We start from the raw sequence: 14302 nt of genomic DNA on the forward strand, positions 1-14302 counted from the left end.
GTTCTGCTATTTCCTGGCTTTAGCTTTGGGCCTTTGGGCAAGGCACTTAGCCACAGTGAGCCTCAGTTTCCCCATCTGAGATATGGGGATGATGTGAATTATAAGGATTGCTTGGAGGGTTAAAGGACAGACAGCACGTATAAAGGTTGGCATTTCGCAATCCCCTGATAAATATTAGCTGCTATTCTATCACCCCACTGGTCAATGCACTGCATATTCTGAATGAAACCTGGGCATTTTCTAACAATCTAAGGGCACCCACGACTTATCCATTCATATTAATTATTCTATTTAATTCTCCCATGAATTATATAAGCTCGGCTACATAGTAACTTTTATTATATATCCAAAAGAAGTAGTAAGGCACAATATTCACTTACACATTGAACACTCAGTCAGCACAGGGTAACTCAAAGACACAAATGTAAACAATTTTAGTTCAGAACTCATCTGCATGATACATAAAGTGTGCACTGCTGCTGTGACTTTGCAGAAAAGCATTTCAAAGCTGGCCTCTGTGCCAGCGGCATCAGAACATTAAGCTTCAACAACAGATTCCTGTGCCCATAACGCAAAAGTTCTGAGTCAGAAAATTCTGACTCAGGCCCTCCTATGAACCCCTTATTTCTGTGCAGAATATCAGACACTAGGCCACCAGAGAGCTGGTGGATCTCTATTTTTGAAAGGCTCCCCAGGTGATGTCTACTTATGTACAAGCAAGCAAATGTTAGTTGCTCAGTCATGTCTGACTTTTTGCAACCCCATGGACTGTAGCCCACCAGGTTCCTCTGTCCTTGGAATTCTCTAGGCAAGAATACTGGAGTGGGTAGCCATTTCTTTCTCCAGGGATCTTCACCACCCAGGGACTGAACCTGGGTCTCCCACATTGCAAGCAGGTTCTTCACCATCTGAGCCATGAGGTAAGCCCCAGGTTCTAAAACACTGAGGCAGAGCACAATAATTTTTTGACTGGACAAAAACTGAAAACCATAGTCAAAGCACATTTTTTTTTAAGACTCTGAAATTACCAATTAGCTGGTAGGTGTTGAATCTGACAATAAAAAAAAAAACATTTCTCCAGTGTGGTCATGGCTTGAGAGAGTCATCAGCTTTCCCCAGGTCATGGATGGCCTTGTTATCCAGCAGTTCCTTCTTCTTGTCACTTGGTCTCACGACGTTGTTCAGCATTGCTCTGACCACAGTTATCACTGGCACAGAGTGCCCATTGGCCCAAGATTCTGGTAAGGAGCCAAAGAACTTCCTAACCAGCCATTCACCTGGGCGAGATTCCTGCCTATCACATAAGAGAACTCTAAAGAGAAAAAGAAAAGCAGGGGAAGAGATGGTAAATTGCATTCAGACCATTGTTGTTGTTGCTCAGTCACTAAGTCCTGTCCAACTCTTTGCGACCCCATGGACTGCAGCACACCAGGCTTCCCCTTCCTCCCCTATCTCCCGGAGTCTCACACCATACAGGATGTTAATTGAACTGTGTCTCCCCAGATTCATGATAAAGCCCTAATCCCCAGTGTGACGTCACCCAACACTAACCCTGATGGTACCTTGATCTTGGACTGGTAACCTCCCATTCTGTGGTGTTACTCTGTTAGGACAGCCCAAACACCAATCCAGTGTGAAAACAGTCTTATTTGGGCATGAAGAGGATTCTGAAGAAGGCAGCAAACGCTACCCAGGAAATTCCAGACTATTCTGAACGTGGCACCAACAACATGGCATCTACCCCTTTCTTGAAAGCCCAAAGCTGGGTTCTTCGAGGAAGTGCTCTCCCTCCATACAACTTCTATTCACATCATAGATATCTTATTTGTCAGTCTCTTCAAACGAAAAACCAGCTCCTAGAGAATAACTAACTTAAAGGGGTACTCCTAGGCAGTAGGAATACTTACCCAGGCCTAAATATGGAATAACGATCAAATTTTAACTCTTCAACTCTAGCTTCCACTTCCCCCTGTTAGCAAAAGACACATTTATTATGTAATCAAGACCGACTTGCTGTAATGCTAACAAGAGTAACTTGGGGTTTTGAAGACAATCTGCTTCTGCAGGTCTCAATATTTGTAAATATCCTCTTCCAGAGTTTTAGATTCTAGAGTCTGGAGAGTGAAGGAAGAGATGACATGCAGTAGAAAATGAAAAAAGATGTGCTGAACTATCTCAAAGTCTCTTCTAATGCTAGAGTTCTGAGGATCTTTAATACCAGAGATGGCAACATTTCATTTCATGCTTACCAGATAATCAACAAAGGGGAAGACACTGGAAATTATCTTTCAAATCACTCTTGATTACTAAATATAACCCTGCAAAAGAGCAGTCCCTGCAGCTATAAAAAATGCAAAACATAATGCATTTAATGCATTTTGGTATTACCTAGCATTTTTATATTATTACTGCCAAAAAGCCAGGGTTCCCCAAAGTACATAAAAGACAGAAACATGCACAAACCTTGACTTGCAGATATAAAAAATTGCTTGACTTATCAGCTCCCTTAGAGGAGAGCAAGTTGAAATGCTTGCACCCTCCAGACTTCGCCAGCTCTGCAGACTTCAGGACATAATCACGATCAACACGGACAAATCCCTCCTAAGGGCAAAAAGAATGAGTTTTTCCAAACAGCTGTGAGTTCATCTTAAAAATTACTCCTCAGCTTGGGTGGCAGGTAAGCAGTCAGCGGTGGGGAGGGGAGGGGATCCAAGCAAAATGAATCAGAGTAAAACATGAACATCAGGCTCAGACCCTGGGAAGGGCTCCGATCTGACGCTCAGGACGGATGTTCCAGCTTCGGTAGCAAGGCCAGACTGTGATGAAAAACAAGGACAGTGACACTGAAACACAGACACCGAGCAAATCTGCAACCAACAAAAGGAACGATAATATCATGAGGCTTGGAAACGGTGTTTAGCCTCATGTTTCTGTGTCTTTGGTCACTTACAGTCTTACCACCCTCCTCCTGTCTTCTCTGTTTTTTTCAGTGTTAACTTTAACATGGTAGTGTCTCAGAAGAATGGCTGCCAACACTATCCAGGCACTATGAGAATGACGTCTATTTAACTTCCAACTTTTATGTTTTACAACATACTTTACTTCCCGGGTGGCTCAGACGGTAAAGCATCTGCCTGCAATGTGGGAGACCCTGGTTCGATTCCTGGGTCGAGAAGATCCCCTGGAGAAGGAAATGGCAATCCACTCCAGCACTATTGCCTGGAAAATCCCATGGATGGAGGAACCTGATAGGCTACAGTCCACGGGGTCGCAAAGAGTCGGACATGACTGAGCGACTTCACTTTCACTTTACATGTTAGTAAGGAGTACATCTGCAAATTTTTTACTGACAGGTGTATAATCAAGGGGGTTTCCCAGGTGGCTCAGTGTTAAAGAATCTACCTGACAGGCAGGAGACATAGGTTCGATCCCTGGGATGGGAAGATCCCCTGGAGAAGGCAATGACAAGATGCTCCAGTATTCTTGCTTGGGAAATTCCATGGACAGAGGAGCCTAGTAGCCTACAGTCCATGGAGTCACAAAAAAGCTGAATAAACAACAACATATAATTAAGAATGTTGGGAGACCCCTGATCTAGACTCAGTCCAGTGAGGGTAGCAGTTGGGTCTTTCTTAGTTTACATCTCAGCATCTGTACACACCCAGTACATGGTAGGTGCTCCAAAAATACTGGAATGAATAAAAGTCCAGTGAAAGCAGAAAAAAGGCAAATCCAACTAGGAAAAAAATAAGAGGCAGTCAAAGGAGGAGGGGAGAGGATGCTGTAAACAAGAGAATACGGATTCATTTTTATTTTTAGGGTCTAACTGAAGGACACATGCCTGTATCCAGAAAAGAGAATTCCGTGTAATAGCTTCTTGGGACCACCACAAAGCCAGGCATCTTCAAATTCAGGACAGCTGAAAAGAAGTCTAAAGTCCACTGAAGTTGAACTTCACAAGTACCCACAATTATATAATGAGGTTACACATAAGGAAGATTCCAAATCTGAAGGCTGGATTACTGTCCCAGTGATTTTTTGTTTGTTTGTTTTTAATTAAAAATCTGCTCAAACAGAGTCTCTGTAACCATTTACAGGGATGCGACGGGGAGAGATATGGGAGGGAGGTTTGGGAGGGAGGGCACATGGGTGTGCCTAAGGTTGATTCTTGCTGATGCTTGACAACAAAACTCTGTAAAGCAGTTATCCTTCAATTAAGAGTAAATGAATTTTACAAAATCTGCCCTCTCGTAGTTTTTGACCCTAAATGTATGTATCTTTCATAGGATAGATAGAAGGCACATTTGGAAACATCACAGCCAACCCCCTCACTGTGGAGATGTGACCGACCACAAGGTCCAGCAATCCAAGAACTCCCAGCTAATAAGGGAGAGAGCTGAGAGCAGGATGCAAATTCCCGACTCTCTAAGCAGGGCTTCCCACTTGTACCCATGTTCCTTCTTACCTCACACCATCTCCAGCTAATGACAGGACTAATCCATTGTTGTGGCAGGCAGAATACTGGCCCCTCAAAGATGCCTACATCCTAATCCCCACACCTGTGAATGTGCTTGAGGCTGCACGGCCAAGGTGAATGAAGGGTGCAGGTGGACTTACAGCTGCTAACCAGCTTTTTCAGTCTCGTCTTTCACCCTCATCAAGAGGCTCTTTAGTTCCTCTTCACTTTCTGCCATTAAAGTGGTATCATCTGTGTATCTGAGGTTGTTGATGTTTCTCCCAGCAATCTTGATTCCAGCTTGTTATTCACCCCAGCCTGGGCTTTTGCATGATTTATTCTGCATATAAATCAAGTAAGTGGGGCGACAATACACAGGCTTGAGGTACTCCTTTCCCAATTCTGAAACAGTCCTTTGTTCCATGTCCGGTTCTAACTGTTGACCTGTATACAGGATTCTCAGGAGATATGGAAGGTGGCCTGGTATTCCCATCTCTTTAAGAATTTTCCACAGTTTGATGGGGTCGCAAAGAGTTGGACACGACTTAGCGCCTGAACAACAACATTCAGTAACAACAACCTTGACGCTGAAAAAGTTTATTCTGTATTATCCAAGTGGGCCCAATGTAATCACAAGAGTCCTTATAGTGGAAAAGGGTAGCAGAAAAGGAGATTGGAGTCAGGCAGTGTGAGGGGCACTGGATCCCTCATTGCTGGCCTTAAAGATAGAGGAAGGGACCATGAACCCCCGCAGCCTCTAGAGCCAGGAACGGTAAAGAAATGGATTCTCCCCTAGAGCCTGCAGAAGAGAATGCAGCCCTGTCAACACCTTGATTTTATCTCAGCAAAATCCACATCAGCCTGCTAACCAGAAGATGATAAATTTACATTGTTTTAAGCCACTAACTTTGAGGGAATTTGTTACAGCAGCAATAGGAAACTAATACAGAATTCAATTCTAAAACAAGGGGCCCAAGCGAACTTTCCAGACTTTGTATGGCAGTAGATCATAAAAGAAAACATATTCTCAGTATAGGACTGGCTATAAAGTGTTCATAAGCTAAACGTCTTCTGCAACCAGCTCCCAGACCCTGAAACAGAGCATCACTGTTACCCCAGAATCCTGTTTTGTCCTCTCTTCTCATCACTCCCCACAGAGAATCTTTGACTATGTCCACGACCTGCAGGACAGGTCTGTTGTTCCTTTGCCTTTCCTTTTTTTAGATGATATAACCTTAACTCTTAGCCAGGTTATCATCCCCATCTCCTTTTGGGTTGTAGACTTTGAGATTCAATCCTAATACTGGACTCGAAGACCCGCCCTACACACTGATCGCAGTTCCCTCTTGCTGCTTTTCTTAATGGGTGTGCAGCACGCTGACTTTAATACTCAGCACACTCTGACAGTGGGATGAGACTGATCTCCTCGGAGCCATTCTCTGAATTGAGATTTTACATGTGCTGAAAATGTGCCAAGAACCACCCAAAATGACACCGAAAAATTCGAAAACACTCTACTTCTCTTCCATATCTATTTTCTTCCCCTCACTCCAATTCAGCAGAACTCTGATTCTGGTAACAGGTCCGTGATTTCCAATAAAATTACATTGGTGACTAGTGAAATTCCTTTTTGTTGCTGCTGCTGGTTTAGCACTATTTCTTAGAAGGATTATTAGAACTGTTAAAAAAGGTTTCTTCTTTCATCAGCGTCTTTAAAAATAAGGGAAAGCTTCAGCCAATCACAAGGCTCTAGACCGACGCCGTGCCTCTCACTTAATCCAGGGCCAGTAAAGGGATAATTTGATTAAACTGAGACCCCAATTTATTTGGCTTTAGTTCTGGATCAACCTCTCCTTAATAGAGTCCTGTCATCTCCGATTGTTTGATGAAAATTAAAGTGACATAAATACCATGGGACTTTTTTCAATCTGATTAGTCAGCTAAGGCACATCAATAGCACCCCAGCCATCAGCCTCTGGCGTCCCTCCTGTCACCCGCCTGGCAAAGGGCTGACAAGGGCTCCTTGCGGGACGAGCACCCACGCTGCTGCTGCTGCGACCCCCACGCTTGGCCCATCAGCCCTGTTCAATGGGCCCTGTTGACAAGGTGCCCATACCTTTCTCCACCGCTGTTCTCTGGACAAAGTGAAATACTGTTTTATTAGCAATCAATGGCTGTTAATCCAAAACGATTTCACAAATCCTCTGAGCCCTCAAGCTGATTATAAATACGCATTTTTCCAAGCCCACAAACTTTGAATTTCACTTCCCCCACCCTGATGCGTGGCCTTTTAGCTGGTGAATGAAACTCAAAAGCAAAGGGGTCAACGGCTTTCAAGGACTTGGAAACCAAACTAAACGTGGATCCCAGCGACGGAGTCAGAGACACCGACACACAACTGGTTTTCTCTGGAGTGAGGAAGATGCTGTTTATAGACCAAAGGGAGCTATCTTTAAAATCTAATTATTAACACCCTTTCTTGTTCTCTAGCAACTCAAATAAAAACGCAATAGAAAAAGAAACCAAAACACGCTACTCCATATCCCAGAAACACAATTTTCAGAAAAATCATATTTAGTTTCCCTAACCATATAGCAGGAAAAAAAAGACGTCTCTTCTGAGAGCATTAAGTCCATTATATTATTGTGTCTTTACGATCCACAGTCGGTGTGTTTTACCCTAAGAGAGGAATCAGAGTCCTTCTAGAAAAAGGAATTGATTAAATAAATTGCCACTATAAATTTCCTTTTCCAGTACCAGCTCAAAAGAATAAACACAATATACTTATATGACACAGCAGAGAGAGCTTTGTGAGCTCCACAAACATCTAAGGAGATAAATTCTCTAATTACTCTTTAAGTCTTATGACAATCCAAAGCTACTAAGTATTCTTTCTAATCTGCCAATGCCTGCACACTGGGAACACTGTGCCTTAGGAATAATTCATCCTGACACAGTATTTCAATTCTGACTGATATGACAAGCAAGCAGCGGGAATGACGCAAGGTCAAGAAGAATCTTTTCCAAGAAAGGAGGATCTATCATCCCGCAAAGGGTCCCACTTGGCCGTATTTCTGCTTCAGATTCTTTCTCCTCCACTCCCTTTTCAATCCAACCCTACAAATCAGACTAGAAAACAAAGAGATGCTGACCAACAATGGACGGTATGACCTGAGACCCCATTTGTTCCTGTCCTGGAGAGCACATCTGTACTTCATGTACAGAGTAGGAAGCAAGGTCTTGGTGAGCAAAGGAGCTCTGGAGAGAAAAACAAAATCTTACAGAGATTCCTGAGTCAATCTCCATGTTCTCACACATTTTTTTTTCCATTCGGAGCACTCTTTTCTCTGTGTTTTAAAAGTCAAAGAATTTTGCAGGCCAAAGGAGCTGCAGTGGTCATCTCCCTCTCAGCACAGACAAGGAGGCCGTGGTCCACAGGAGCTAACTGGCATACCCAAGGCCCCATAGCCACTCGGTATCCAAACAGAGCCTATAATCTGGGTTCCCTGAACCATCTGGGACCTCACCACTTCACAAGTCCCCTTCTAGACATCAAAGAAAACAGTAGAGGTGACAACAGGGGCTGGCAAACTTTCCCTCTATAGGATAAGACAGTAAATATTTGCAGATTTACAACTGTAATTACACAGCTCTGCCATCACTGTGCAAATGTAGCCATTAATAATAGATAAAGTAATGAGAATATTTCAATAAAATTTTACTTATGGATACAGAAATTTGAATTTCTTACATCCTCATGTGTCATGACACATTTTTTCTCTTTGAAAATTTTTAACCACTTAAAAATATAAAAACATTCGTAGCTCAAGGGCTATTCAAAAACAGGCAGGCTATATTCGGCCCACAGCAGCGTGCAAGCGCCTGGTTTAGAAGAGTGTATTATTAGAATCAGAAGCCCAGAGATTCAATGATGCCTAATAAACGTGACAGTAGCTGTGTTAATCACATTAATGGCACCGTTCATTTGACAGACTCCAAAAGCCTGGACTTCGGAATCCTGTGCTGAGCTGGTGAGGAGATAAATGAAAAGAAGAAACTACAATAACACCCCCTTCAAACTCACTAACCAAATCCTTCTCTTAATAAGGAGAAAGCCCCATTCTCAGTGGCACCTGTGAGTTTTTTGCACTTCACTTACAGCCAATGTAGATCTGGTTTTCAAGGGATATTTCAAAGTTCACTGGCACGTAAGTTACATACCAAAGCAATGTGAAGGTCACCTGGGTCAACAGTTCCTGGAAAACCAGCAGGTGAGGAGGACTAACACTGCCCAACGCCTCCTGAAAGCAGGCCCAGCACGAGGAAGAGAGTTGGCTGCATCAGAACCCCCCAAGAAGCCTATTAAAAACATGCTTTCAGATACAACACATCTGGATTAGGGCCAGGTCATGAAGTCAACCTCTGATACAACACATCTAGATTAGGTCATGAAGTCCCTGCACTGATTAGACAACTATGGCGTGTGAATGTGAAAAGAAGATCAGCATCTCACCAGCTGCTGCTAAAGGAAATGGTTTTGCAAACAGCTCAAGACGGGCTAACAGACCCTAGCACCAGTGTCAGTAGAAATCTTGGTAGACTGTATTTGAGGTTGCAACCTCAAAATTCATATGTTGAAGGCCTAATCCCCAGTTAATGTGCCCTTGTTTGCAGATGTAATTAGTTCAGATGAGGTCATACTGAGTAGTTGCTCAGTCATGTCCAACTCCTTGCAACCCCATGGACTATAGCCAGCCAGGCTCCTCTATCCACGGAATTCTGCAGGCAAGAATCCTGGAGTGGGCAGCTGTACCCTTCTCCAGGGGATACCCTCCACGAAGCTATACCCTTCTGACCCAGGGACTGAACCCAGGTCTCCCGCATTGCAGGCAGATTCTTTACAGTCTGAGCCATAAGGGAAGCCCCATACTGAGTATGGTGGTTCTTAATTCAGTTCGACTAGACTTGTTATAAAAAGGAGAAATTTGAACACTGCCACAGGCAGTGGCGCTAGTGGTAAAGAACCCACCTGCCAGTGCAGGAGACATTGACTCTAGTTTGACCCCTGGGTCAGGAAGATCCCTTGGAGAGGGGCCTGGCAACTCACTCCAGTATTCTTGCCTGGAGAATCCCACGGACCGAGGAGCCTGGCAGGCTATAGTCCATAGGGTCGCATAGAGTCAGACAGACTGAAGTGACTTAGCATGCACACACAAGTACGTAGGAAAAACGCTATGAGAAGAGACACAGGGAGAAGTCAGCCATCTGCAGGTCAAAGAGAGAAGCCTGGAAAGCATCCTTCCTTCCCAGCCCTCAAAAGCGACCAACACTGTCAATACCCCAATCTCAGATGTGCAGGCTTCAGGCCTGGGAGATAGGAAATTCCTGTTGTTTCAGCCACGGGGGTTATCATTTTTTGTTATGACAGCCCTAGCAAACTAATACAATGAAGGTCGGAGGGAAATAAGTGGGCTACTCTGATGACCTCAACACTAGAGATAGAAACCCTGAATTTCTTGAAGTTCCTGTACTGGAAACTCAGGTTCTAGATGAAAATGTGGGCTATTTCAGTTACAAAACAGCTACAGAATGACACTTAGCTAGCCACCAACTTTGCAAAAGCCATCCAATGACCTTTTTAAAAAAAAAACCAAACTGACAGGGTTCCTGACCAGAATACCAGGTAGGGTGAGGCCGCCATCAAACAAGTACCTAGCCACTTGTGAACTGTCACTTCTTTTAAACTGCCTTAAGTCATCACAACCTCCAAGCTTCATACTGCATCCAATCTAAATTAGTTTCAAATTAAAAACAAAAAAGACTTTCTGGAAGAAATGTCAGCTTATTTCCTGTCACTATCTTAAACCATTTATGCCTTAACTAATTTCTGAGATTATATATTTGGTTTACTAGTCTTTTCCTTACTCATTAGTTACTTTTATCTTTTCAAACTGTTTGGAGAATGAAAGGTATTGAGCAGCCTGTGGGGTGGAGAAAAAACTCCCTCCCCCAAAAAAATATTCTAGATAGGGAACACACCCAAATCCTGATTAAAATTGCATTATGCAATTTGAATGCAATAAAACAATTTAGACCTTCCCCTGGAGAGCCCTATGAGATTTGCCTTCTGTCATGAAAATCAACCGCTCTATGCCTAATGCAGTGTTTTTTATTTTGCTGAGTCACCACCAAAGTCAGGTTGGCAGTTGAGACCGTGGAACCTGCAGTGTACTAGAACAAAAATTTTTCCATGCTTTTAGAGGACACAAGGCTTGTGACTGTCCCTGGGAAAGAAAAGACTGCATGAGCTGCTCGGCAGGAAAATGACCCTTCGTTGGAGAGATGATATGCCAATTCCTGGGAGAGTCAAACTTCTTGATAATCCTCACTTCTCAGCAAAGAACTCATAAACCAGACTGTTCCTCTGGGCACATGGCAAAACTACAGAAAATCTGGAAATTCATCCCTAATGAAAGCATAAATACAATTATTCTTTGGATCGTCCAGAGAAATATATCTGAGCCTAACTTCTTGGTTGATATAAATCAATAGTTCTTAACTGTGTGTTCTCTGAATGATTCTGATGCCTGGGCCTGTTTATAAACCTATGGTAAGCCCACATGGGACCATCGTCGTCCTGCATATTAACAGACATGTTTAACTCCAGCAAGTAAATTCTGTCAGAGAGATAAACTATAGTCAAGGTATGAATCAAATAAGATGTATGCATTAACACTTGCCCAGGATCTACATAGTAAGCTTTGATTTCTAACTATATAGTAAAGTTTGACTTCTAGATAGAGGCCAATGCAATTTAGAATGCAATTTATCATTAAAAAGCAAATAAAATGTGTGTAAAGACAGTTCCGAGTCAGTTAAGGCTGAATCACCACAGGGGTTGAATCATCGCTGGAGGCTGAGTCATCACTGGAAGCTAGCTGAATCGTGCCTCTGTTCTGATGTTCTAGCACACAAGCTTAAGGCTCTGCATGGAAATAGGTTGAAGCAAATCACTCATGTGAGAGAGATCAATTTAAATCATTTATAAAGAAACAAAAACACTTACTGCTAAGAGCATGAGCCAGTTACTTTTACTCAAACCTTAGTTAGAGGATGGAGTGACCACAATATTTGCAAAAGGCAAGACCATGAAATATATATGATGGGATATGAACTCAAGGATTATGTTGAAGGAAAGATGAATTTATCAGTACTATTCAAAGTATAGCAAATACTAGGGCAGCACATGGAATCTTAAGTGTTAAGTGCTAATATTAGCTAATTAATGTGCTAATTAAGCACAGCAAATAGAAAGCAAAAGGGGGAGCAAAAACAGAATCTTTGACGTGACTGACAAGAGAAAAGGGAAAAGGGTGTATTTCTTCCTTACCGCCCCAGCTTTTTTTCTGGTGGTACCCAGGCAACAGAATCCAACATCATGACCTTGAAAGGCAGAAGCATAGTCATCCAGTTTCTCAAAGTCCACCACTTCTTGATTCTGGACAACAGAGACATAGTTGTATATTACTTGATGTTATTAAAACAAAACAAACAGGAAAAAAATACCCCCTCTAGATTTAAAGAATAAATGAGAGAATATTAGTAGAGTCAATTCACTTAACATCACATTTTGCAAGCTCATTTTCTTCCAGAAAAAGCAATAAATCTAAATTTAAACATCTACAATGTACTTAAATGTCTACACTACACACAACTGGACTACAGGTGATCTAGCTCTCTTAAGCCAGGTTCAAATATAATTTTCTCTCTGGAAAAATAAAAGACTTCTCTGTATATTACCAGGAGAAATACCAATGAGGTATAATGTCAAGGAAGGAAATGGTTTCTGGAATCTCAAAACCTAGGTTTGAGTCTTAGGTTTGCTGCTTACTAGGCATGATAATCATTTTGGCCAAGTTATTCATATGCCTTAGCAATAAAATGTGTTCCTTCGGCAATAAAATGTGAAAGATAATCTTTCTTTCAGTCTAAACCAGCACTACAATCAGGCAGCAGGTGCTTGACAAAAAGCCATATTCCTAGGTCTCATGCCAACACTGCACTTTTGATAAGCACCCTTGCTAATTCTCACACTCATGAACATTCATGAAACGCCATCTAACCTCTTGTTTGCTGTGAAATTTAAAAAAGAAAAGTTTCAGAAGTTCCCATCATCCAGGAGTTTACATAAAATGTTGCTTTTCCCTGTCTTTCAAAAGCATTTTCCTGGCACTGTACCCAGTCCTGAAGAAAAGAATGCTTACAGAAAGTGCCTGAGCAAAAGAAGTGCCACCAAAACTCGACCATCAAAGCTCAGAACTCCATTTGTTTCTAACGGCCAGAAGTGTCCGACTTCATGCCCCATGAAGTCAGACTATGAAGATCACATATTACCTGCCTACGTCTGAACAAAGATGTCCATTTGGAACAGAAAAATCCTGAGACCAAAAATGTATGCAAAATGACCTGCAGGAGTCAAGGACATTCATCTGTTAGACAGTTGTTAACTGGAATGTTCCGCCTGTGAAACCTGTGGCAACAGTTGGAGATATCAGAATTACACCACAGTTCAATTTAGCACAGTTTACAAATTACTCCCTTTACAAATTTCCACCAAGTCAAGCTTCAGATATTTAGAGAATTAGCACCAGACTGCAATCTGCTGTGTCAGTGGGTCAACCAAGAAAGTGTAAGTGACAGGAAAAGGATGATTCAACTTACAGACACAAGCCTGCAGCCCTAAGTCAGGCAGGGCAAATTCTTGCAGCTGAAAAACCGCACCTCTCAGGGCCAGAAAGTGTTTCCCACTCCACAAACTGATTCACTGACATTAGTGTGGAGTGGACAGGTAAACAAAACAAGCAATGGGGTTGAGAAAATTGTCCAAGGACTGTTTCCTCTAGAAGCCATGGCAACGTGGCTCTTCTCTTCCTCCCTGGCCTCCCTTTCACCTAGGCTCCACCTTATGGGGGTCTGGACTGAAAGAAGGGCTTTGTTCAAGTGAGGAGTAAGCCCACTCGGACATACAATCCAGCTTCCAGTAAAGCCTCTCATAGACCAATCGTGGTCACACTTGCACACCTCTTGAGATGAAGTGAAAGTTGCTCAGTTGTGTCCGACTCTTTGCGACCCCATAGATTATACAGTCAATGGAATTCTCCAGGCCAGAATACTGGAGTGGGTAGCCTTTCCCTTCTCCAGGGGATCTTCCCAACACAGGAACTGAACCGGGGTCTCCTGCATTGCAGGCAGATTCTTTACCAACTGAGCTATGAGGGAAGTCCGAACACCTCTTGGGGCCACCGCAAGCCATCTCGCAGAAAATACCCTCACCCTGCAGAAACACTGCGGGGACACTTTTGAGTCACAGCGCAAATACCCACCACGTTTTTATAAGCTTCCTCGTCCAACGTGAGCTTCCTCCGGCCAATCAGCGTGACTTTGGAAAACAGGCCCTGTTCCAGAATTTCTTTCAAGAGCACTCTGCCGGTTTCCCCGCTGGCGCCCAGAATAAAGACGGATTTATTCTGCATCCTGAAGTCTTCCCGAAGCTTCGGCAGGGCTTCTGTCTCGGCCATGCTGCAAAAATAACATTAACAGGTGCTGGTCTCGGGACGTTTAAGGGGCGGCCGTGCTTCCCCCGGAACAAAGGTGGGTGGGTTGGTCTGGAGGAAGGTACGGTTCTTCTCCGCAGTCGGGGCCCAGGGGAAAGTGCAGAGTCATCGGCAGGGCGTGGCTCCCTGGCCGTTCCCCAGCACCTGAGCCAATCCACACCTCAGAAGGGGCTGGAACAGGGGCTGCGCCAGGTGCCACAAACTGCCGTTACAAATTGTCCCCGACTCTGGC

At 43.3% G+C, this 14302-nt stretch overlaps 1 protein-coding gene across 3 annotated transcripts in view; it reads right to left on the bottom strand.

The window, feature by feature from the left end:
- Positions 1 to 322: 322 nt before the first annotated feature.
- HTATIP2 (HIV-1 Tat interactive protein 2, 30kDa) overlaps positions 323 to 14302 on the bottom strand; it is a 14280-nt gene continuing 300 nt past the window's right edge. For 2 of the 3 annotated variants that reach the window (XM_010858411.1, XM_010858412.1), the window contains exons 2-6: positions 13840 to 14035; positions 11847 to 11954; positions 2464 to 2601; positions 1908 to 1969; positions 323 to 1312 (exon numbers count right to left, since the gene is read on the bottom strand). In XM_010858411.1, coding sequence (XP_010856713.1) covers positions 1087 to 1312; positions 1908 to 1969; positions 2464 to 2601; positions 11847 to 11954; positions 13840 to 14034 — 729 coding nt within the window. In that variant the 5' untranslated portion in view covers position 14035 and the 3' untranslated portion in view covers positions 323 to 1086. Of the gene's footprint in view, positions 1313 to 1907; positions 1970 to 2463; positions 2602 to 11846; positions 11955 to 13839; positions 14036 to 14230; positions 14284 to 14302 lie in introns of those variants that run through there. The other variant, XM_010858413.1, reaches the window with a different exon arrangement.

This window comes from Bison bison, unplaced genomic scaffold (genome assembly GCF_000754665.1).
Source record: "Bison bison bison isolate TAMUID 2011002044 unplaced genomic scaffold, Bison_UMD1.0 scf7180017864388, whole genome shotgun sequence".
Taxonomy (NCBI): Eukaryota; Metazoa; Chordata; class Mammalia; order Artiodactyla; family Bovidae; genus Bison; species Bison bison.